We start from the raw sequence: 26,281 nt of genomic DNA, 5'->3' as shown, positions 1-26,281 counted from the left end.
TTAATTCCAAGTTATTGAAAAAATGTTCATGAAAGGTAATGTTTTTATTGATTCAAAACAATAAATAAATAAATTAATTAATTTTTAATTATTTTATTTTTTAGAAAGCAGTAGCTAATATTGTACCCCCTATTAAAATACTTCTAACCGAATTAAAATATAAAAAAGGGATCTGGTAAGTTATATATGTCTTATTTCATCACGTGGTTCCATTAAAAATGTCGATTATTTGCAGAAAATGTAAAAAATGGATCTGACCGTTTAAACTTTGGTGGTAAATGTATTGGACATGAGAGAATCCTATTTTTATTGCTTCCTAAAGTATAACTGGTAATTTCAATAAATACAAAAGTATGTATATTCAATATTAATTATAAAATTATTTTGGTTTATTTCGTTGAAGGATTAATGCGTTTCATAATATAACTCTTACAATTTGATGGATTAATCATAAAATTGATGAAGAACTACAAAAATATTTAAGAGTCCAACGTTTTACAATTTTTGGAAGTATACCAGTCAGCAGTTGGAATATTAATACAGATTCCCTGAAAATTATCTTATTATAAGGTAATAATTCTAAATTTTTGATACATATGTACATTAGACCGACTCACTCTGTATGGAAAGCAAAAACGTGTTTTTGTTACCCCTCCCAAAATTTACCTTGCTATGTTTTATGATGATTCCTAAAATATTTTAAGTGACCGCTGGACCAAATTAAAAAAAGGTATTTTGGAATTATTTTTTTTAAATTTTTGTTTGTTTTGAAACAAAATATCCAATACGGGGTATCGTTTAAAAGGTATTTTAAAGTCGCGTCCAATGATGTATTAATCATAAATAACCGTTTGCTTATAATTGTCATATTCCAAAATATTTAAAATTGTTAAGTTTTTACTAAGAAAAATTAAATATATGCACAATTTTGCAAATTTTGCGCACCACTAGACTTGGCTTCAAAAAACCTTTCAAATGATACCACATACTGTATATATTGTTTAAGAAATGCTGTATAATTTAAAACAAAATAACTAAAAAGGGACTTTTTTGTAACCGGTTCAGCTCACGAACGGCCATCGATAGACTAGAAATATTTTGGGAACCATTATAAAACATAACAAAGATTTTTTGAAGCTGGATAAAATATTGAATTTAACATGAAGAATCGTGTTCCCATACGATATTTTCTTTAAAACTGTCCAGCTCACGAATGGACAACACTTAACCGAAAATATTTTGGGTAACATCATATACAGCGAATATTATGAGGGGGTAACTCAAGCACCATTTTTTGTGAGTCGGTCTAATGTACATACATATATTACTTTTTTTAGATTAGTTGTTAAATCAATTATATTTTCTACTATTTTAATTTCAATTAATTCAATAAAAACTATAAAATTTCATTTTATTTAGATTTATTTTTATAGATTTTATTTTGGTGAGTATACAAATAGAAAAAGAGAAAACTCATCTTCTAGAAGACGAGAATACTCATCTTCTAGAAGAAGAGAATATTCATCTTCAAGAAGAAGAGAATACTCTTCTTCTGGAAGAAGAGAAAACTCATCTTCTAGAAGAAGAGAAAACTCAACTTCTGGAAGATAAGATAGGAACACTTCTAGAGGATACTAGGTAGTCACTTCAAGAAGTGACTTCCTAGTCACATCTAGAAGAGTCTTTGGCAATACCTTACTTCCAAGAGTCATCTAGAAGTTTCTTCTGCGGGTCTTCCAGAAGTATCTTCCAAGTTACTCTTAGACGTTCCCCAGCTCGGCATCAGTTCTTCCCGACTGGTGACAAGAATTCTTATACTTCCGCAACATCGCTGGCGAGCTTTTAGCACGTTTGGAAGTTTCACACGGGTAACTTCCGCAATAGAAAATGTTTGTAGGGAATATTTTATGTTGTATATTTTATTATATTATTAAAACATATTTAATTATTTTTTCACTTAAAAATTGAGTTTGTTACATGAAGTTATTGAACTTTATATCATATAGTAGTATATATCGTCACCTAAAACGCAAACGGCTCTATCTAACATTTTTAAAATTTTACAGGAGAAGCAAAAAACTATTTAAATTTAAAAGTTTGTTTCTATCATGGCGATTTATTTGTATTAAAAAAAACAAATTGTTTAATAGTGAATGTTATATTTTCCGAATAGTTATTAAAGGCCTGCACAAGACAACAATAATGCGACGAAATTTTTTAGCAAATTGTCGCATTATTGTTGTCTTGGGCAGGCCTTTAATAGGTAGTACATATGTATTACAAATGCAGTTTATTTTTCTAGCTAAGTTTTACATAATATTACCGTAAAAGAAAATACAGTTTATATTAAAAAATATAATCATCATCTTTATGACATAGCCCATCAGATTGGTAGTGATAATGTTTTTTACGACACGCACACATGTTCGGAAGGAAACAGTATCCTCTTCTTCCGCAGTCCCTGTTAAAAAATAAGAAAAATTAAATTAAAAAAACGCTTCAGTTATCATAGAACTAAACAAATGAGTGTTCTATTCGACCACGCCGAATCTTATATACCCACTAGGGTATTCAAACGATTAAACGTCGACCGGTTAATCGATAAATTTTTGTCGATTAATTGCTCGAATAAATGAAAATTGGAAAATTTCTAATAACGAATAAACCGAATAGGTAATTAAAAACATACTATTTATGAGTAAAACTGATGTATGTATATTTGATACAAAATTCATTATCTTTATAATAAATGCCATTTCATTACTTACTCCTTAATTATTTTTCAAAAATAAAGAAAATTTGATTGATAATGTTTATAACAATACTTCATATAATAAATATATAAATATATATAACTAATTTATAATACTTATTATATATTAGTTCATTAGAAGGTAGGAATTCTGCAACTAGTTGGAAAAATCTCAAGAACTTAAAAATAATTAGCTTAATTTCTTTATCAAAGGATTTCACATAAAATGAAATAATTTGTAATATATGAGTTAGTTCAGATTTCACAAACAAAAACATTTTTAAAAAATAATGTTCGCATCAACATTTAAAACAGAAACATTTTATATGTACATATGTATGCACAGTGATGTTCAATAAAATAGAGCAACCAAAAGTTTGTCTCCACTTAAAACCTCTCCTACAAAGAATAGAGTTGGAAAAACTAACTGAAATTTTGTATTGATCTGTTATGAATATAAAACCATTATTTTTGTAATGGTAAATTTAAGTTTAATTCTAAAACAATCTCATTAAAAAATTTTGAGTCAAAAAAGGGGCAGAGGCAAACATTGCAGGCGAGACAGCAGAAAAACGATAAAAACACTCCATGATCTAGGTAAGGGCTATAGAAAAATTGTTTAAATAATTGGATACTCCAATAAAATGATAGAAGATGCTGTAAAATATAAGTTTAAGCAAAGAATATTTAATACATAGAATGTGCGTCTCATACAAGATAAATAAAGAACATGTGTAAATCAGAACAACCCGCACGTCGAGATGCGTATTCTTCTTTGGTTTAAGCCAAAAAATATCGAGAAAAAATTAAAAATTACACTTTTTTGAAGCGAAAAATTCTGACTAATGCAGAGGATGACACTTTTGTGTACTCCGTGTACCTTTAAAAGGGAATATAATTTAGATGTTGCAAGCTTAATAGTAATATCTCTCATGTACAAAAATAATTTAAAATATAAAATTAGTACAAAAGTATAATATGGTACTTCAAAGATCCTGAAGGAAAAAATAAAATTTCCCAAAGAACATCTGAAATCTCTCCTTGACCAGGAATCGAATTATTTTGTGTTCAGATGTAAAAAAGTCAATTTATTTAATTCTGATATGATCCGTACATAGATGTTCCAACACTGGATTTTGTCCTCAATGTACTATGAATATCATTGTACATGGTGGCGGAAAAAATAACTTCACACCACTACATGTGGGGTTATTTTTTCTTGTTTGGAACATGGTCTCTATATCCAATAATTATACTTAACTATGCTATTCTGAATGAGAAATAGCACTTTTCAAGGAGATTCCAAGGAGATATTGTGTCCTCAAAAGCGCAACTTTTTATATGATATGACTCCATATTTCTTGCTCCAAAAAGATGTGTTATTTTTATTTTTCTTGATATTTTCTGGTTCAGACTTATGTATTACTACATATCGTCACCTGAAACGCAAACGGACCTAACTAAACAAAAATTCAAAATCGATTTTATTGTTGATTCTAATGTGTTGCACAAATCAAAAAGGACTCCTCCGACCAAAATTTGCGATTTTATTGACAAAAAACAACAACCCTATCTGCAAAAACATTTAAATATTAAAGGTAAAAAGTCTAATTTATCCATTTTTATATACGCCATTGTCAACTATCATAACAACTGATAGATTTTACTATTAAACAATTTGTTTATTTGCTACAAATAAATCGCGTTGATAGAAACAAACTTTTCAATTTTAATAGTTTTTTGCTCCTCCTGTAAAATTTTAAAAATGTTAGATAGGGCCGTTTGCGTTTTAGGTGACGATATACTATTTTCTTGGACCAAAGAATTACTTCAACAATTTACCTATAGCACTTACCTTGAACATATTTTTATAATTTTTCTGCGGCCTCGCCTTTTTCGCGGTTCAGCAGTAATATTTTGAATTTACTTACTGTTTACAAACGGGGCTACATAGCTGTCCAAATAAATTATCGTTGTACTTAAATCCTTCAAAACAGTTGCACTTTCCATCATGCGTACAGTTACCATAAAGACATCTCCTGGAAAAGAAAAGCGAATTAAAATACACTGGTTTCACGGTTTAACGAATGATGTAATGTCAGGCCCATTCGTAAAAACGGAAAATTCGTTAAACCGAATAACAACTTTTCTATGATTTAATAATAAAAAATGTAATGGATGATAAGAAGTATATTTTTTATATCTTTGTAATGGGTTTATAAAGATTGTGATTTTTCTGCAGTTTGCAAAAATTTGCAAAAGATTTTAAAAGAAGAAAAATATTTTAAACACTCATCATCAGTTGGATTTAAAATCTTAATTTTAATAGCTTTTGGATAATAATGAAATTTAGTGCTTGTTTTGTATTATTTTCATTTTATTTTCACTTTTTATAAAAAATTGTTTTGAAATTCGTTATATCGAGTACTAAATTCACTCATTCATTCGTAATAAAATGGGAAAAAATTGCCCGTTCGTTAAATCCCGAATTCGCTAAACTGAGTATTTGTTAAACCGGGAAACCACTGTACATTAACTACAACAAGCTGTTATTATTAAATATCCCTATGTTACTTAGAAAACAACAATATATAAATATAAAGAAATGCCAAATATTGAAAAAAAATTATTGGTAAATTAAAAAAAAATTTTTTTTGATAGATATCTCACTCGCATCCCATTAAACGTCCATTAAAAGCCCATTTTGAAAAAAAAATACTGTTATATAAATATCTAAACTCCTTTGGATAATTTTTGGTAGGGCCAGTAGGTTACACTCATTTGAAAAACAACCTTGTATGACCAAAATGTCTAACTTTGACCTCCTCTAACTCCGGCAGTTCTTGAACGATAGAGCTGAAATTTTTGAAAAAATGGAAAAAATGTTTAGGGACCTTATATGATGGTTATTTATGAACTAATCCTGGTAAGGAGATTTTGGTTGCTATAAATTAGTTTGTGTTGAATTTTGTCGGTATACTTGTACTTTTAAGTCAATTAAAGTCGTTTTCGAATTATATAGGGTTAAGAGTCAATTCTGATCCGATCCTCATGAAAGAGGAGGATCAGAATTTAGGTTGTTGCAAAATGTTATTTTTAAAACAATTATGTGTGTTAAAGTCATTTTCTGTATGGGGCCTTATTTGGGGTATAAGGTCAATTATGGACCGTTTTTCACGCGAGTTGTGTACTTGCACCGCCAAATATAGCGATTATTTCAGCTTAAGTTATGTTTAGGGACCTTATTTGATGGTTATTTATGAACTAATCCTGGTAAGGAGATTTTGGTTGCTATAAAATTAGTTTGTGTTGAATTTTGTCGGTATACTTGTACTTTTAAGTCAATTAAAGTCGTTTTCGAATTATATAGGGTTAAGGGTCAATTCTGATCCGATCCTCATGAAAGAGGAGGATCAGAATTTAGGTTGTTGCAAAATGTTATTTTTAAAACAATTATGTGTGTTAAAGTCATTTTCTGTATGGGGCCTTATTTGGGGTATAATGTCAATTATGGACCGTTTTTCACGCGAGTTGTGTACTTGCACCGCCAAATATAGCGATTATTTCAGCTTAAGTTATGTTTAGGGACCTTATTTGATGGTTATTTATGAACTAATCCTGGTAAGGAGATTTTGGTTGCTATAAAATTAGTTTGTGTTGAATTTTGTCGGTATACTTGTACTTTTAAGTCAATTAAAGTCGTTTTCGAATTATATAGGGTTAAGGGTCAATTCTGATCCGATCCTCATGAAAGAGGAGGATCAGAATTTAGGTTGTTGCAAAATGTTATTTTTAAAACAATTATGTGTGTTAAAGTCATTTTCTGTATGGGGCCTTATTTGGGGTATAAGGTCAATTATGGACCGTTTTTCATAAAATTTAGTAGAGATATTTTGGGTATTTCAAAACTTATTTATGTAATTTTATAATATTTTTAACCTTGTAATGAGGTTTAAAGGGATTTTCTGGACTGGCCTTTGTAACGGTTCAGGCGATATGCTCTATCCTTCAGGAGACCTGCGCTACCGACCGTGCTCAGGGTTTCGTGTTCTTGTATTCTCCAGGATAGGAGTACTGCACATTAACTTAAAAAGGTAGCTTCAGAAAATATTAACTAACAAAAATAAAATGAAATTAAAAAAATATAGTTTGATTTAAATGTCTCGAGACATTTCTTCTCATTCTATACCCTCCCAACCTTTGTCGCTGTACTCGTAATGAGTGTTAAAGTAATTGTCTAAAAGGGACCTTATATGGGGACCTATGTCCGCCATACTACATTCAATGATTTTATGATAAATTAAGCTGACTTTTGCGGAATTTTAATTATTGCTGCCTAATTAGCACATTTATGACTGTTTATACCATGTTTCCACTGAGGCGTTTTGAGCAAATCTAGTGGATTTGGGCAAAACCAGTTGAAATCAAGTAGATTTGCTATACATTTCATACATATCCAAATCTATTTAATCTACTAGATTCTATTTAAAAAATGTCGAAAATTTATTTATTCGAACATGTTTTGCATATGCAACAAGTTTGCAATTTTAAATTGGTGGCATTTAAGAAATAAATCTATAAATTTACAACCTTTATTATATAATTTTAATGAGTAATTTCAAAGAAAGTAAACTTTTTTTGTGTAAATATTAAAATAAAATGACAAAATATCTTCGAAAATTCGAATATCAAAAACGAGTAAGTTCACTGGAATCACCTTGAAAAGGTTTAGGCAAATCTAGTATATTTCTAGCCAGTGGAAACATATGTAGCATTAAGCTGTATTACGGGTGCTATACGACCAAATGCACTGATATTGCCCATTTTCAATCCGATCTTTTTAGATCATTATCTTTAAAAATCGAACTGAAAATTTTTATTTAAAATTTCTTAATTTTTAAATAATAAATCCCAATTTGATTACATCGTCCGACACTCAAAATTAGACATGATATAAATCTGAAACTAGAGATTAAATGAAGCAAAACTACGTTCACAGCTTTTTATTTCGTAATCCTGGTTCCTTGTAAATGGACTTCAAAATTTCAAAGGAACACATTTTAAATAAAATTGTATAAATACTACCCTACTGTGCCAATTTTGGTGTCAAATCACCAAGAGGAGTTGTAAAATATTTTGTGTTATTTTTATGTTATTCTGTCAGGATCAAAAGATATCAAAAATGCCCTTCAAAAATTTCTCCGAAAAAATAATATTGAAAATCTAAATAGACATTAAAGGATAAAAATTTACATCTTTTTTGAGACGCTATAACAGCACGAAGATACCTTTATTTATAAAATCTTTTATGTCATATGAAAGCCTAACATGTGGACATTAAAATAACCACTTTTATATCTTATTATTTCTTGGAGATATCTTAATTTCATAAGATAAAGGCGAAATTACTTCAATTCAGTTTTTGTAAATTTACGGTTGTTCCAAGCTTTAAGTTAAGATATCTCGAAGATGGGATAAAATATGTCTTCGCGCTGTGTAGCGTCTCAGATATGGCCAAAAACGTAGAGTTTATGTCACGATATCTATGATATCCTAATGTGATGGATAAATTTTGAGGTAGTTTCGGATTCAGAGCTGCTCAATATGTACTTTGGTCTCTGGAGTAAAAAATTTGTTGGTCTGTGTAACAAAAGCGGTATTTGTTTTTAACACCCAAAAATATTGGTCCTACACCCTCATTAAAGTACATATGTATATCATTTGGTTCAGAGTCACTTTTCGTCGATTAAGCTATGTATGTCCGTCCGTCTGTGTGTCCATGTAAAACTTGTGCGCATTCCACGATAATATGACACAATTTAGCACATACGCTTTTTTGGCCCAAGAACGAAGTAAAGGATGCCTAAGTAAGATGGAGTCGTCAAAAAATTAATTAATTCAATTTATTTTTCAATTTAAATTTGTCAAACAAAACATAAACATTTGGTTTTGTTTACATATGTATATAAGCGATAAAAAGGACAATTTTTATTAAATCCCTAGATAGATAACACTGATACATTTCAATTGTTTCAATTGAAATTGTAATAGTGGATAAACTTATTTTACAACTTCAAACAGACTACTAATGAGAACCTATAAAAGTGAACTTTTTGGAACTTTTTCGTTTTTCAAAAGAGATTTTTGAATTTTTAATCATATTGAACCTAGAAACATGAAATTAAGAATGTAGATCCCGGATTGTGTGAGAACCTTCAAAGGGTACTTTTTCTGTAATTAAAGTAATTTAAGCAATTAAAAACATATTTCCATTTTTCCTAAATATTTATTCCAGAAAACCGTTATTGATGAGTTATATTTCTGTTTAAGTTGTAATTTATTTCAACTGCTAGTTATGAGTTGTTTTTTTTAAGTTGAAGTTGAGCTGTAAAGGCCTATAATTGTTATTTTAGCAAAGCACAATGAGTACGTAACTATAGAAACTGTGTAATACGATATTTAAAACTTGTGTTATTATTACCCTCCACATCGATCTTTAAATAGATGATATTTTTGGCACTTCCTTGAAACAGGATCAAAATATGATCCCTTTTGAGTACATATACATCTTTGAGGTGCAGCACAGTAGCCACCAGCCTGTATACAACCAGGAAGACAGGGTTTTCCACAAACCAAGCCATCTCCAAAGGATGTTATGTACGAATTTTCACACGGACATTCTCCATCTTCGAAACATATTTCATTTTTACAACGTATGGGACATCGGGAAACACACTGTTTAGTATTCACTATTAACATTTCGTAAGATGAACAAATTGGCGGAGGATCATTTAATTTATATGCTTTAAAACTCTGGATATTTACGATTAAAATCAGTAACACTCTTATCATTATATTACTTTTTGAGACCTTTAATGGTAGAAATAACTTTATTATATGATAATACGAATAATTTATCAAGATGGTAAAACTATAAGTTTATATTTAGTGTTAGCAATAGGGGTATAACTTAGATTTCAGGTATCGTTTGTTAATAGCGAAAACAGTTTGTTGGAACCATTTCCAAATCAAAGTTTTCGAGACGTGCAATTAAATATACAGTGGGTTCTCGGTTTAACGAAAGATATAATGTCATTTGTAAAAACCAAAAATTCGTTAAACCGAATAACAACTTTTCTATGATTTAATAATAAAAATATGGTAATGGATGGTAGGAAGTCTATTTTTAAGAAGTTTTTTAATGGGTTCATAAAGAGTGTGACCATTTCTATTATTTTTTTTTCTGCAAAATATATATTTTTATTTCGTTAAAATTAGAAATAAACCAAAATTAAAGCTTTCAAGAATGAAATAGGTTTCAATAGTTAAATAGTTTACGTTTTCAACGCCTGTAAAGTAATTAATTTTTCTATGTACTTTTTATGTCGTTTTCAAAAAGTTACACCCCTTATATAGAAGTAGAAAAAGTGAAAGTGGTGATATACATATATATCTATGCATACGTATGTACATTAGACCTGCCACTAAAATATAAATTAGCTTTTTGTCGTGCTTTTTTGTTCTTTAGAATGGAATGCTACGACTTAGACTTTCTTATATTATTTAATTTTGAAAAATTAGGTCAAAATTAGAAGATATTGCACTTTGATTTTTGCAATGTCTCTAAAGCGATTTTTATATCGTTAGCTTAGTACGCAAACGTGCCAAGTCCTATTCAGTAAATTTTACAGTAGATGCAAAAAAACGTCATAAGTCTCCAATGGCACTATTTTTTAATTCTTTCATAATTGTTATTGAAAAACGACAAAGCTGTCCACACACTATGATATACGCCTTACTGCCAAAACAAAATAAAATGAAAATTGGAATGATTATCAAAAAATCAAATGGAAAATATTTTTGTTTCTACACATTTGTAATAAAATGAAACAATTCTGATAAAATGAAAAATTCTAATTTTTATGAAATTTTTCAAAAAGTTTAAAAAATCCGTATTTTCAGTTTCATTATATTTTGTATCTATACTTTCCATTATATTTGAAAATGTTTACATTACGTTATACTGAACTAATTGTTAATTTGTTAAAAAATTGCTCAAAACCCAAAAAATGTAAAAGCAAAATATAAATAAAAAAAATTAATGTTTAGCTTTTTCCATTAAGTATTTTTCTAAAAAAGAATGCACTAGAAAATGTCAGACACAATAAACCTTCTAATTAAATTAAATTTGTAAATTATTATTTATAAACTACAATTAAAAGCAGCGCAGGTCTAATGTACATACATACATATGTATGTATATTTACAATATTTTATATTACGTTATTAGAGTTATTATTTGCATTATTGATTTACGTTAACTATTGTACTAACAAACATTGTTCATTTGTAGCTGAAGTGTCATAACTCTAAAAAATAATTTCGAGTGAAGCGATTTTGAAAGTTAAATATTTTCTTATATATTTCTACAAATTTCAGAGAAATCATCGGTTTGGACGAATACCCATATTGGGCTTATTAACATACATATTTTTAATATGAATTTTATTACTTTTTTAAATCGTATATAATTTAAAACTTTAAATCCCATTTAAAATGAAAACCTGGAATTACAATTTTCATCTATGCAGCCTCTAATTGCACTATGTAGGTATAATTATATTTTTCACGGTGTAAATAAAATAATACAGTACAAAAATACAGTACTAACACATATGTTAAAAACAAGTAAGAATTTATAGTCGGACATGGCAGACCATATTATACCCCACACCAGTGAGTATTTTAAAAATGTGTATTTGTTTATAATAAAGCACTTAAGTTGTTTTTTACTTTAATTCCGAAATATTCTAATAAGTGATTTTTTGAAAGAGGTTTTATATAGTGGCAATGGTAAATATGGGTGATTTACGTTTACATTAAAGTTATTTATGCTAGGTGAAATAATGTAGCGATTTCAATCCATTTTAATAGACTTAGGTCAAGAGAAGCGTATGTACCAAATTTCACCAATCGTATCAGAATCACGTTCTGAGTAGATTAAGAACGTGATTCTGATCCGATTGGTATACTTAAAGGCGGAGATATTTAATAGGCAAAATAAAACAATGTTTCTGTCTGGAAATGGCTCAAGTTAACCAAAAACTTATTGGACGAATATTATTAGTGAATAAACTATTCATTATTTATAAAGTTTTCAAGTTATTGCTTATAAAACGTCCAGTAATCATCGTTTTGGCTACTGCCAACACAACTAAAGTGACCACAGAGATACATAATAGACCCATAAATTTATTTTTTCAGAATTCCTAAACCAATTTTCTAACTTTTAAATGGTTTTCACATACAAATTTAATTTAGTTTTTTTTGTAAAACACAATTCTTATCTCGCAATCAAAAAAAAAAAAAATGTGTGAAAACAAAATGACAAAGCCGAAAATAAAGTACTTACGTATCTGATTATATGTAAGTCATTAAAAGGTTACTTAAAAGTAATACCCACGGTAGTATGTAGTTGGCTACTGCCAACACAACTAAAGTGACCACAGAGATACATAATAGACCCTTAAGTTTATTTTTTCAGAATTCCTAAACCAATTTTCTAACTTTTAAATGGTTTTCACATACAAATTAAATGTAGTTTTTTTTTGTAAAACACAATTCTTATCTCGCAATAAAAAAAAATGTGTGCAAACAAAATGACAAAGCCGAAAATAAAGTACTTACGTATCTGATAATATGTAAGTCATTAAAAGATTACTTAAAAGTAATACTAACGGTATGTAGTATTGAAAAGTAAGTAGTTATATAATTACAAGTCATTACCGAGTCTTTGCTAGGATAACATCTTCAATTAACGCATTTGATTCTGACTCTATTTACAAAATTTTTTTCAAGGATCATATATACAGTTGCGTTCAAAATAATAGGAGTGAAAATTTGAAAAATTTTGAATATACATTTTTTTTGTGAAAGATTTAGATTTTTAATTAAATATTTTTATAATTTATTTATTTAACTTGATCTCTAATTTTTATAATCGTTATTTTAAATATTGAAGAAATTTATATAAAAAATATATGTATATTTTTTTTTTAATTTATATACAAAATCTATTGTTCAAAATAATAGGAGTATTCGATTTAAGTTCAACTATTTTTTAAATAAAAACAAAAACGAAAGCACTTTCATCTAAAATATTATTAATTAATGTGTGGCAGTACAACGTCAGTCATTTTTGTAAAGATTTTATTTAGAATTTGGGTATATGAGCCTCCGGAACTTAATGTCTTTCCGACAACGGTTTTGAGGGGCTTGATGACACATGTCGTGGCCGATTACCAACAAATATGCAGTAATTTATTCAGAAAGCCTTAAAAGATGTTATACACAAGGTCTTTTAACGTTTTGCTTTAGAATCAGTAAGTCGACAACCATGTAATGGCCTACATCCTATGGAACGAGCTTCCACCAATTTAGAATTAATAATGTTGTCATACGACAACACCGCCATTTTATCAAATTTGTTTATTGGGAATATGAGAGCATATCTTGGGCTAATATGTGTACCTACAACATTTGGGGTACGATACCATTTTACAATTTATTAGACCATACCCATCAAGACCCATCATGAATCATTCCTATTATACAACTTCCTTGAAAGTTGGTTAGAGCTTAATATTTTTCGATTAATGGACTTCCAATATATTTTCTGAATTCATTTAGATTTAAAAATATAATTTGTTGTCGTATTCATGCATTAAAAATCCATCCATTTATGAAACCACCTCTAAATGTGTTACTTAGCAAACTTTATGTGTTTCACTATATGCTTTATGGTCTGAAATTCAATTTTTTTAAAAAAGATTTGTTTAAAAATTAATCTGAACTAACTGAATATTAATCACGATGGTTAATAACTACAATTTGGCTTAGTTTCACTAATTTGGGGCGCCCTAATGGGATTAATTTAAAAAAAATGATAAGCGCTTATGGGAAGCTCTTATAATTTTTGAATGAAATGTTTATTTTTTATGAGAGATTTTAAAATATTTGACTTCCTAAAGTATTAAAAAATTCTTTTAATGAAATTACCATGAGAATTTTAATATTTTGTTCACGATATTTTTATAATTTTCAAGATATTTGAACAGATTTCATTTTCGTTAATTCTGACATTTTCTTTCAGGATTTTAAAAGAAATAATTGTGAACTGAGCTCAAAATCATCTAAATATAACAGTTTTATATGACATTTTTGATATTTACTACGAATAAAGGAAATGAATCTAACTTAGGTTAGATAATATATGGTACTCCTATTTTTTGAACAGTCTAATCGGATATGGATTTCGAAAAAAGTGAATACCAAAAAAACTAATGAACCTATTTACAAAATTTCATTTGTTTTGCATTTTAAACACTTAACAAATAAATATCGTGAAAAAATATTTGATTTCTGTAAATCTTTCTTTTTTAAATTAAGCTGCACAAATATTTTTAAGTCTCACTCCTATTTTTTTGAACGCAGCTGTATGTATGTATATTAGAGTGTCCCGAGGAACAGCCTTTTCAAGAATTTCATGTAGGAATACCACTCAATCGATGCGTATTAATGTACTGAACACGAGAAAAATACAAAATATTTTTTTTGAAATGGTCCTCAGTTCCCTACCAGCGCACATAATTTTTTTTTGGCAGAAACTATAAAAATATTTTTTTACATTGAAAATTTATTATGTATGAATTTGTGATAGGTTTGTATAAATTTTTTTTATAAGCGTTTTTAACGCTTTTATGACCAACTAAAATTTTGGAATATTTTTGAAATTTTTTATTTTTTAATCAAAAATAAGCTTTTAAAACAGCCCATTTGTAATTTAGCAAGTTATGTTAAAACTAATAAAATAGTTAAAGCAAATATTTGCCAACAGATTGGTCTAATATCGATTTTCTACACTTCAACCATTTTTGTTTTATTCTTAATTAAGGTCTATAAACAAATTCAGATCATATTATTTTTAAATAATGTCAATATTTAACTAAACAGGCAAGATATGTATATTAAAATAAATTGATGGCAAATATCTCCCAACATATTGATGTAATTTCGGTTTTTTATATTTTTCTCAACACTTAACCGTTTTGTTTTATTCTTAATTAAAGTCACTATAAAAATTGGAACTAAAAAAAAAAATATTTTTGAAAAAAATATTTTTTATCGGAAAACTGTGTTTAAATAATGCGTATTTTTAATTAAAGGACAAGTTATGGCAAAATAAAATGATTGCAAATATCTCCCAACACATTGGTCTAATTTCATATTTCTTCAACACTTTTAAACATTTTGTTTTATTTCTTACTGTCTATATACAAATTCGAACCAAATAATTTTTTAATGAATAAAATCAATCACATATATTTTGTACATCAGTCATACTTTTTTATATTTATCGTTTCACAAGTAAAACCTACATTATCATCAATTATTTAAATAAGTAATATGTTTAATGTATTCCTTTTTTAACTAAAAAATCTGTTGGTAAAGAATACATTGAAACGCATCGTTGTAGAGGTATTCCTCCTAAAAAGGGAGGCCCTAATGTATATACTCAGAAAGTAATAATTATTTCCTGAACGAAAAATAAAACTCAAGAAATAATCATTATTTTCTATGCAAAAAAATAAAACTCAAAAAATAACGATTATTATATGAACGAAAATAGTTTAACGGCTTATAATTTGCAAACTAATGGATCTCAAATAAATTTACTTTATTTTACGTTAATTTACTTTTATAATGCCTTCAAGAGAAAGTATTTACTTATTCAATTGTAATTTTTGTTTCTTAAAATTTACAAAAATTTAATATATTTAAAGTTATGTGCTTTAGTTTTGTCGCTGCAATTTTTGGCTTATTAATTTGTTCAAAAATAATGTTTCATTGTTTTTAATAATATTAAAGAATAAGTTCCTAAATTGTATGAATTTTTATATTTTTTCAGACATAATCTAGAAGCCTTGACTTAAAATATTTCAAATATATTTTTATTTTCTATTTGTTAAAAAAATGTTTGAAATTTTCTTAGGAAAATTTTGTATTTTTTGTGATTTTTAGATTAAAATCGATGAAATCTGCGGGAAATTGGCGGGATTTTATGAAGAATAGATATTTAACTATGTTTGCTGATGTTTTCTTTTTTAAGATTTTGTTTTTCAGCATTTCAATTTCTATTTTTTTATTATACAAAATTCGCTAATAAAGTATTACTATCTACTAAATATGGAAACAGATTAGTAGATAATAGACTTTGTTAGCAATTTTTCATGAATATTGCAGAAAAAATGAAAAATGAAATTTATGTATTGCCAAAAATCACGGGATCCCAAAATATCCCGGAAAGATCGACATGACGGCAATGCCCATATTCTATAAGTTGCTGTTATTTTGAAATGGTAAAAAATCTATATTCTTCGTGTGTCGATTCATATGTATGTATGTATTTTTATTTATTTTTTTATATAGTTGTTACAACTTTTAGTTTTTTATGTTTTTTGTTGATGCTGTTTTTCTTTGCGCTGTTTTGTTTTATTACGCTCCACTCGCATTAATTTTCTTGATCCAGCTGCTTCTGTTGCAACAGACACATTTTCTCTACAAAACAATGCGCGGGCGCTTTCTGAAATGGCTGGATAAAGGCGAGCGGGTTGAGCGCAATGTATACACAAAAAAGCTTTCAAATTTAGTCTTGTGCATTGTGTACGTTGACTGAACAACTGAACGACCGACTGACTGGCATACTGACTGATTGAGTGAGGGACAAATCGTTTTCTTTTGTGTGTAAATTCCAAAATATATGTAACTTCCACTTTTTTGTTTTTATTTCATTTTGCTGGTGGTGTATTTTCGTTCAATAGTTCTGGATGAAGTCAGCCAGCACTCAGTAGTTGTTGTTCGATAGTCTTGCTGAGCAGCCATAATTTCAATTCCAGTTTATTATATTTTTATTTTTTTTTAATTTTGAGGAGAAAAAACCGCAGAAAACAAACGTGATCACAATAATTTAAAGTTTTAAGTGGCCGGTCAAAGAAAAAGTCAAACATTGCAAATTCAATTCTACAAAAATCGTGTGTGTTTCAATTGTATTAATTATTTAAAATCGATTAAGCAATACTAAGCATTTGATATAAATTAAATAATGCTAATCTGAGTTGATTTAAAAAAATTTTCAGTATACTAGAGTGTATTCCTTGCTTATTTTATTATTTAGAATATAATAGTGCATAAGTACATACTACATATGTATGTTTGTACATACGCGTACATATATACATAAATATGTACATTTTGTACAGGCTGTGTGTTAGACATTCAATCTTTTTGTTATAAGCTATTTTGCCGCACCCCAAGTCATTTGAAATTTGTTATTGAAGTTTCACATACTTTTTCTAATTTTATTTTATACTATTATTGTTTGTATCAAAGAATAAATATAAATATAACCGAAAGTGAGTACGAAAAAACCTAAGTCTGTTGTCAAAAACCTAAGTCGTAAGAATGAATTAGTTGAAAAATATACATATGTATATATAACCCAACAAACACTGATATTTTATGAAATAATGGTTTCAATGAGATATTTTTATTCAATTTCAGTTGACCAATATAAGAAACATTTAGATTTAAAGTTATTCCCAATTTTAAATCTACTCTCTCTCTGTTTGCTGGGTTGAGCCAATGTTGACACTTGGAAATATTTTTAATATTTTTAAATATTTTTTGCTAGCACATCCGTTGTCTAAAAGTTAACAAACGTGGTAAGCACAAAATGCGTTGTAAATAGTGAGCTTACCACGTTTGTTAACATATAGACAACGGATGTGCATAATGTTTAGATTGCGATAACGAATTGTTGTAATGTTGACAACGTTGCGTGGTCTACATTACATGTTGTTGTTGTATGTATGTATATACTTGACAATGGATGTTATTGAAAAATTTAGTGTCAATTTGGTATCAAGCGTGTATATTTTTTTCCTCTGTGCACTGGCTTCAAATCTACTAGATTTGCGCAAACCTCTTCAAGGTGTTTGATATTCGATTTTTCAAACAAATCCCGTCATTTTATTTTAATATAACGACAGTAATGTAAATTTTTTTAAATTTAAACATTAATAATAAACATAATACCACTAATTTTCAAATTATAATTTGTTCTGTTTTCATTTCAAAATGAAAAGTAACTTTTTCGATGAAAACATTCAACTTGAATGGAGAGCCTATAGTTGTATTTGCTTATCCTAGACAAACGTTCAAAAAATTTGTATGGAAAATATTCAAATTTTCAAAAATTTCCCAGTATTCTTCATACAAATTGTTTACGTTAACGAAAGTTTCGTTTTATAAAATGAGGGGGTTAGTTCGTACGAGTCAAAAATCATGAAGATAAAACTATAGAAATGCTAAAAATTATTTTAAAAATTTTTATCAATTTTACAGTTATGTAATATCTCAAGCTTAAAAATATTTATATACAATCAAACTCGTTTTTAACCAACTCCGGGGGACCAATCAAATTTGTTCCTTATAAGCGAATTCGTAATAAGACGGGTGTAAAAAATTCATATTTTAGATTTTGTGTAATACAATTTATGATTGCAAAAGTTGGTATTTTTATATTTATACAATTGAAATAAGCTAAAACTGCTAAAAATATTTTATTGTCAATTCCAGACGATCGTATATTATATTTCATAGACGATTCGACTCGCGATTTTGATAATTTTTTTGACACATAGTCATATTTTGGCTCAAAAAAGGTGCTTTTTGAAATTGGTTAAATTTGGGCCATGAATAGCCCCATAAAATCCTGTTCTTAAGTAATATCGATTTTATTTGGATGGGTCTTATTATGTTCATTAGTTTCTAAAACTAACTGATGTCAAATTTTAGCCCAATCGGATAACGGGAACCCGGGCCGGAAATTGAAATTGTAATTGAAATGTAAAATTGGGTAAATAATAGGACTTTTTTTATTTCTTCAAAAATTCTTCAAAAATTATCTATAATTAGTCGTTTTTGATACGTATTTGTGAAAAATAATAAACATAAATAATAATTTTAGACGAAATAAAAAATAGTCCTATGTTTACCCAAAAAGATATGTCCATGCATATATCGCGAAAAACACAAAAGTTACCCATAAAATCTTGCTTATCTGGTAAACTATATAAGATATCGAGAAATGAAGGTGAAAGTTTTTCAAAGGATAGTTTTTTCAAGAAATAATTGTTTTCATACTTTACAAACAACATCTTAATCACATCTAAAAATGCGATTACATATTTTTCGCTTTTATAAATCAAACATATTCTTACAAATGAAAACACAAAGTGAGGAAAGATATGTAGAAAAGTCAGTACAAATAACACATTCGAAGTACTTTAAATTTTGGTGAAAAACCAACGAAATTTACTAAGCGTGTCATTGAAAGAATGTGTTTTTGACACTGAAATATCGGATTTTTACTGCTTCTAAAGAATAGATGTAGTTCAAAGTTGTCAAAAATGAACAACATCCCTCCAATGACACGTTAATGGGTAGTGTTTATAAGTGAAATATAAAAATTTAAGTGATTTTCTGAAATGAGTCAAACGAGGGCCAATCATTAAAAAAAAAATTGTTATGGGTGCTAGGTTTCCGTTTTCAAGAATTTCGCGAAAATGTTTAAGGTTTTTTTTAGTCGTGGTTTACCTTTTCGTGGAACTGACCATATGCATATGACAAATGTAAAATTTACGCTCAATTATTATTTTTTATAGTTTATGTACGTTTTAGTTATTCAGTTTTTGTGTGGCGTTTGTTAGAACCAATATAAAAGTTATTAGATTTGTTTCCGTTTCTTACAACAGAATTATTAAAAAGTATTTTTTGTGCAAAGCATTTTAAATAACATAAGTATACATTGACAAACCTACATGTTTTTAGGTAGATATGGATATTGTTTTTAACTTTTAGTTAACCATTTTACCGTTTGAAAGTAAATATCAGTATTCTTTAAGAAGTCTAGAATAGGCAATTGCGCTTAAGCCATACAATGTTTACGAGCCTAAACAGTTTCGGTATGTGTCAGAAAATACTATATTTACTTGTATTAATTTAAATAAAAAAATTGCCAAAAACACGAACAATTATTAAAATATTGTACAAATTCATTAAATATTTAAATATTGGCATATTACTCGGTAGTTATAAATGTACGAACTTTTTTCCGAAAATTCTCCCATTAAAGAATTAATAGTTGCTTTCCTTGTACTTTTGGGCGAGGTGGTTTACTGACGCTTAAAGTCGGATATGTCATTTCCATAAGCCGGACAGTTATGTGGATTTGCCTCTTGTGGCACAATATTGTCAGTATTGTTTGAATGCGACTTAAGTACCAATGTATTTCCATAGTGGCATGATGCCAAATTGATCCAAATGAGCTGTTTTAGACAATCCGTAATAGATATTTTTGTGCTTATCGAATCTGATGTTATAAATGGATAGCTTCTTTTACCACAACTGCAAATGGCTTGGTATACAAGAAACATCTTGGGTTTGTTTTTGTACGGTATTATCCTCCATCAGCCGCGAAGTTGTAAAAAGTTTCCCAGTGCATCATCCATAACACAACAAGAGTATTTTTTACAAACATTGCCTAATTTTTGCCTCTTCGAAACAGCTTATTTTCGTTATCAATATCTGCTAGATCTTTTTTCCCCGGATTCAGGTTTTCTTTCAATGCACAAGTCCTCCTAATATTTTATTCATTTTTGAAATAGTGTGACGATAAAACTTTTTTTGTACGTGCAAAATTCATAAAATTATCTTGAAAATTACGACTTTTATCGGAAGCATCAAATTCTTGTATTCTTCAATGGGCGGCACAATCACCTGACCTAAACACCATTTGATTATTATAGATGTGTTTAGTGAAGGATACAGAGAAACTAAAAGACACAATATCCTTGATGGGATAAAGGGCGCAAGGAACAGCTACTCAAATTATCAAATAAAGCGTACAATGCCTGTAATGGTCTTAGATGTGATCCTCTTATAAAAAATTACGGATATACTATGAACTTTTTTATTAAAAATTAATTTTAAAAGTACGTATTAAGAAGTTGCATTAGTTTTAACCAATACATATTTAGTATGATTTCCTTCTTGTGTCCTTAAGTCATATGTGTACATTTAATCTTGGATTTTTTTGCACTTTTTTATAGTTAACAAATTATCTTACTTAAAACAAAAAACAGTTCTAAAATTTCGTGAAAAATTTGATGCACCATTCCACATAAATATAATTTTAGTTACTTTAGTTTTGGCCACTAGTGTATATATCCAAGAGTAATAAACTTAGCCAATAGTACTAACCTTAGTGCAAATTTCGTCAAAATCGATTTTTTGAGTTGGGTCACTTGACATGAAATGTCAAGTCACTTTGACAATAAATCTGAAAAGAAATTCAATTAAAAAAATTCTCATTTCTTTTGTAACAAATTTTCTTTACGAATTCTTTTCGAAATCGTATGTCCTTTAATGACTTTTTACAGGGGCTGATTATAAAAAACTGAGTACACAGATTAGCAAAACGATATGATTTAACCAAAACGACAATTAACTCTTTCATATATACTGAACTTTTTTTAACTTTTCTCGTTGTAGAGCGTAATTTTGAGTTCACAGATCAGTAAAAAGGTTAATATCCTGCGATATTCTTCGAAAACACTTTTTCCATTTCCCAACAGAAATTATCAACATAATGTGTAGTGAACTCATACTCATAAAAATTCAAGCGGTTTAGTTTTGAGCGTAAAGTTACGAAAATGACAGTTAGCTTTTATATTGATGTTCTAAAATAAAAGAATTTATGATTTTTATATTTATTGCAGGACACTTTAATTTATTCGTTAGAATGAAATCAACCTTAATAAAATAGACACTGTCAAGAAATGATTTGAAATTTGATCAACACCTGCTTCGTATTGAAAATAAAAAAATGTGTTATTTAATAATAACTGGTGGAAGCCTGGTGTGGTTTCTTTTGACGCTAACAGCTGATATGTTTGTGATTTCAGCTATAGTTACGCCCAAATGGCTAATTGCTCCCGCCCCTCATTCAATTGTTATACCCCGCGCTATACTGAATATAAAACAGGATCTACAAGGCGAGCTTGAATCACCCACTACATCATTGCGTTACCCATCGGTTGGCATTTACACTAGATGTAAGTCCATGAAAGATATTGGCTTTCATTGTGGCCCCTTTGATTTGGATGGATTTGCGACGGATAGTGAAATTTACCCTACAGCGTGGAAGGCCACTATGTTTTTTGTGTCATTGGGCTTTGTTCTATTATCTCTGACTGTTGTGTGCACCTTAGTGTCTTGTTGCCGACAGTCGATTTTTGGCAAAAGTATACACAATATGACAGCTTGTGCACAAGTTATTGCAGGTGAGCATGCATTATTTATTTAGATTTCTTTACAACTTCTACTGCTAGTTGGAAGCAATACATTTTTTTTATTTTAGGTATAAGTGTAATGATGAGTTTATTTCTGCATCCATTGGGTTGGTCAGCACATCGAGTTCAGCTCTTATGTGGTCCTGATGCTGAGCCTTTCTATGCTGCTGGTTGCTCTATAGGTAAAAATAATTCCTTTATATGTGGTCTTATTGTTTGTTTTAATCATTTATATCATACATGTGTTCACAAACTTTTTATTAAAAAGGGATATCATTTTATTGTGCGGTAGCTGGTGTATTGCTATGTTTTTTATGCGCTGGAATTAGTCTGAAAGCCGAATCATCGAATATGCGGTCACGAGTAAAAAGGCGGGTAGAAGGAGGTGATCGACTTGTATGTATTCCATAGATAGATTCCATCCGTTTTATTAAGGTTAGAATAACGAGTTAGTCACAAAAAATAATAATAATAAAATAGTTGTGTTATTTTCGAAGTTTATACTTATGTATGTATGTATAAATTTTCAGTACAAATTTAAGTAGGTTTAATTTTTTTTTTCTAAAAATAATTTTTGAACATATTTTTTTGGAAAAAAAAATGCAATTATCATTAAATTTTTTATTTTTACAGAAATTTTTATAGGATTTAAAAAAAAAATAGCAATGAGATTATTCAATATATCGTCACCTGAAATGCAAACGGCCCTAACTAACCAAAAATTCAAAATCGATTTTATTGTTGATTGTAATGTATTGCGTCAAAACAAATGTCCACACCAAAAATTGGACTCCTCCGACCATAATTATCGATTTTATTAACAAAAAACAAAGGCCATATCTACAAAAACATTGAAATAAGTAAGTTAAGTGCGAATGAAAAAAGTATGTTTGATAAGCCGCTTGTATAGTCTATTTGGGCCTTTAGTAAGTAGTTTTTTGCTTCTCTAAAATTTTAAAAATGTTAGATAGGGCCCTTTACGTTTTAGGTGACGATATGTATGTACATATGTTCGAAAATTTGAACTGGTAATGAGTTATAATTATTCTCAATTAATTGCAAGAACATTTTGGCCCAAGCTTTTAATTCCTTCAATAAAACTTCTTTTGCTATCATACTGTCTGTCCAACTTATCTACATCACAAAAAAGAATATCCCAAACATTTTTAGTGATAAATAGGTCAGAGAGTATGCAGGCGGCTCATAATACAATTTTTTAGTTTAAACATAATTTGTATTCTGATTTTCAAAAATATCATTGATTTTTTGTCAAATAATTTTTTGAATTAATTCAAACATATTCGGTATGTATTCTATAAAAACACTAGCTAAACCTAGTGTGCTACCCTAACGTCAAAATAAATAAAAAACGAATTTTGAAGATTTTAGCTCTAACAGTTTTCAAGATATACGAATTTTTATATTTAAATCTTATGGTTAGTGCCAAACCCCTATTGAAAGTCCGCCAAGGTTTATTAAATAAGGTTACCTCGTCCGCACAGCTGATTATCAGCAGTTTTAATCCAATTTGTCAAAATTTCTGTTTGTTTACATTGAATAAAAATTTTAGAAATTGCATTTTTTCAAATTAAGAAAATTCTTATTTTATTAGCACTTTATTAGTTGTTCTTCATTTCTTTTGTAAAATTTTAAATAGAAAAGCATTTCTGGAAATTAAATAGATCTTAAAAATAAATAAGTCAAATTTAATACAAAAAGTCCAATTAGCATCGAAAATTCATGACAAATCATAACGCAATAAAGGGTTTAGAATTTGGGATTAATACCACTATAGAAACGGTATATTCTATTATATAAAAATTAAAAATAAATATAAAAACGTTATACTTTGATAAAAACCATAACATTTGAAATAGTTTTCGTTTGATTATATTTTTTAGAAGTAAGAATGAAAAAATGTTGTTTGTTATTTTGATTTGTCAAGCATTTTAGGTACTAATTCTTTTCTACTAAACTTTTTATCAAAATACCTTTATATTTAAGTCCATTTTTATTCATTCAAAATTGTTAAATAGTCTAAAATTGACCAAAATTGTCTGTGAAAATCGGTAAGTTTTCGTTATCTATAAATGGGGCTAAAACATTTTCGACTCTAAATCACTTCAAAAAAATACTTTTTTTTTTTTTTTGTGATTCTAATACTTTTTACCAATTTATTTTATTTTTTATTCATGTTATTTAAGATATTTTGAAAGTAAGGCCCTCGATTCTGCTGTCAGGTTTCATATATTCACAAAATTGCTGCAAAAACCAACTTAAATGTGAAAAATCTAAACAAAAAGTCTATTTAATTTTCAAAAGAAATGAAAAACAAATATTTTTTAAATATTTTGTTACATACCCAATGCATTATAATAACTTGTTTCTATTATTTTTTCCAACGCATATTTCAGTTAAATTTAAATAAAAATTTCCCGAGTCCGAAAAACTATAATGCCTGAGTAACGGAAGAACGTATATATAAATAGCTTTTATTTGAGATATTGATCATCAAATTCTACCATATAGTTTGGCAGAAAATAGGTTTTCCACTGAAAAATTTACTTGTTTCTATTTTTTTTTTGCCGGCACTGTATATATTTAATTAAAATGTTTATTAAATTTGTATGAGTGTATATGAGTATAGATAGAATATAAAGATTCCCGGCTTTCATTTGATACCAATATTAGCATATTAATTACAACACATAAGAATATTTGAAATATTTGTTTGAAATTGTAAGTCCTTGGAATTTTGAAGTCCTTTTATAAGGACATAAGAGCTGATTATTGAAAACGGAGTATGCAGAATTACTATAAATGGCCTCTAGTTTCACAGGCATATCAACTTTTCTATGTGCGAAAGCTTTTTTTCAAAATTGTTACAGGGTGTTATACGTTCAAAAAATGTATTCAATATGTATGTGTACTTATTTATTTGTACTTAACCTTAAGAATTAAAATGTTAAATTATGTATTAAGATATCTAAAAAAATAAAAAGGTTTATTTGCAAAATAGCTTTTATGATAAGTTTTTAAGCCTTAACAAATTTGTCAGCTGTTTTAATTGTTGTTAAGATTGGACATAAACCTATTAAAATATGTTTTCACAAAAAAAAAAAAAAAAAAAAAAAAAACAAATGAAGGGCTTATTGGAGTAACTCGGTAGCCACAAAATAAAAATATTGCAAAAAAATATTTTTTTTAAAAGAATTTTAATTAAAATTCTTTACCATTTTTGACTTTTACATTGGATCAGCATCCCATCCAAAATTTGATGGGAATACAAACTTGGAATGATTAATCTAAAAAATACGCATAATTTCATCGATTCTTTACATTGGTCCAAGGCGGCCATTACCATGTTTCCTTAACATGTATTTGTATTCAAAATCATATTTAATAAAATAAAAAAAAAAACAAATTTAAAATATCTTCAGCGTGGAAAATTGTATAAACGATTTTACATGAATACAGCATTAGTCGCTTTAGTTTCGGCCACTAGTAAAATTTTATTTCAGATCAAACAATGCATTTTTTATAAATAAATTAAATTCGAATACTTATGTGAGACACTGTATGAATGTATGTATGTATATATATATATGTATGTATGTACGTATGTATTAACCACAAATGAGTCAGAGGTGGCTCAAAAGCTAACCATTTTGCTTATAAAATACTATTTAGTTTTTCAATGTAATGTCATAGGAACGAGTCAGTACTCACTCACTATACATCATTTTCAGTTAAGCAGAAGTTACCTCATGATGAGTTAGCTTCTAGCGCATAAATAAAAGATCAGCTGTGAGTTACCTGTGCAATTTTCTTACATTATTATACTATTTTTTACCAAATTATTACAAATTATAATGCAATCAATATGCAGCAACATTTGCTATCTATATACACCATTATCCTATGTCTTATATTTCTGAAAATGTTAATTTGTTTAATAATAAATTCATTTTTCATTGCTAAAACAAATTCATTTATTTTTCAATATTTAATTTTTTCAATACAAATTGTTTGACAAATTTGTTCTGAGTTTCTATTT

The 26,281-nt window shown here is 28.2% G+C and overlaps 2 protein-coding genes across 14 annotated transcripts in view; one reads left to right on the top strand and one right to left on the bottom strand.

Annotated features, from left to right (window-relative positions):
• LOC119604792 (LHFPL tetraspan subfamily member 2a protein) overlaps positions 1 to 25,265 on the top strand; it is a 48,884-nt gene extending 23,619 nt beyond the window's left edge. The window contains exons 1-6 of one of the 13 annotated variants that reach the window (XM_037957636.1): positions 16,649 to 16,842; positions 17,106 to 17,223; positions 21,652 to 22,215; positions 22,293 to 22,406; positions 22,493 to 22,620; positions 24,639 to 25,265. In XM_037957636.1, coding sequence (XP_037813564.1) covers positions 21,759 to 22,215; positions 22,293 to 22,406; positions 22,493 to 22,620; positions 24,639 to 24,686 — 747 coding nt within the window. In that variant the 5' untranslated portion in view covers positions 16,649 to 16,842; positions 17,106 to 17,223; positions 21,652 to 21,758 and the 3' untranslated portion in view covers positions 24,687 to 25,265. The other 12 variants (XM_037957634.1, XM_037957635.1, XM_037957644.1 and 9 more) reach the window with 12 other exon arrangements.
• LOC119604794 (wnt inhibitory factor 1) lies at positions 2,261 to 9,611 on the bottom strand. Its single transcript, XM_037957645.1, has 3 exons — positions 9,234 to 9,611; positions 4,684 to 4,791; positions 2,261 to 2,461 (listed from the first exon to the last, which is right to left on the bottom strand). Exons 1-3 carry the CDS (start codon positions 9,602 to 9,604, stop codon positions 2,347 to 2,349), a joined length of 594 nt encoding a protein of 197 aa, XP_037813573.1. The 5' UTR covers positions 9,605 to 9,611; the 3' UTR covers positions 2,261 to 2,346.
• Positions 25,266 to 26,281: the final 1,016 nt, after the last annotated feature.

Source organism: Lucilia sericata, unplaced genomic scaffold (assembly GCF_015586225.1).
Source record: "Lucilia sericata isolate MDLA Ls3-8-SP2 unplaced genomic scaffold, ASM1558622v1 Contig000433F_arrow, whole genome shotgun sequence".
In the NCBI taxonomy this organism is placed as follows: Eukaryota; Metazoa; Arthropoda; class Insecta; order Diptera; family Calliphoridae; genus Lucilia; species Lucilia sericata.
Note: the sequence above shows the minus strand (reverse complement) of the source record. Positions and strands in the feature narration are given on the sequence as shown.

Coding starts and splice junctions, on each gene's coding strand:
- LOC119604794 (XM_037957645.1), bottom strand. CDS start 9,604: ATGATAAGAGTGTTACTGATTTTAATCGTAAATATCCAGAGTTTTAAA. Junction 4,792..9,233: donor TTTAAAGATCGATGTGGAGG/GTAATAATAACA, acceptor TTTCTTTTCCAG/GAGATGTCTTTATGGTAACT. Junction 2,462..4,683: donor TGTAGCCCCGTTTGTAAACA/GTAAGTAAATTC, acceptor ATTTTTTAACAG/GGACTGCGGAAGAAGAGGAT.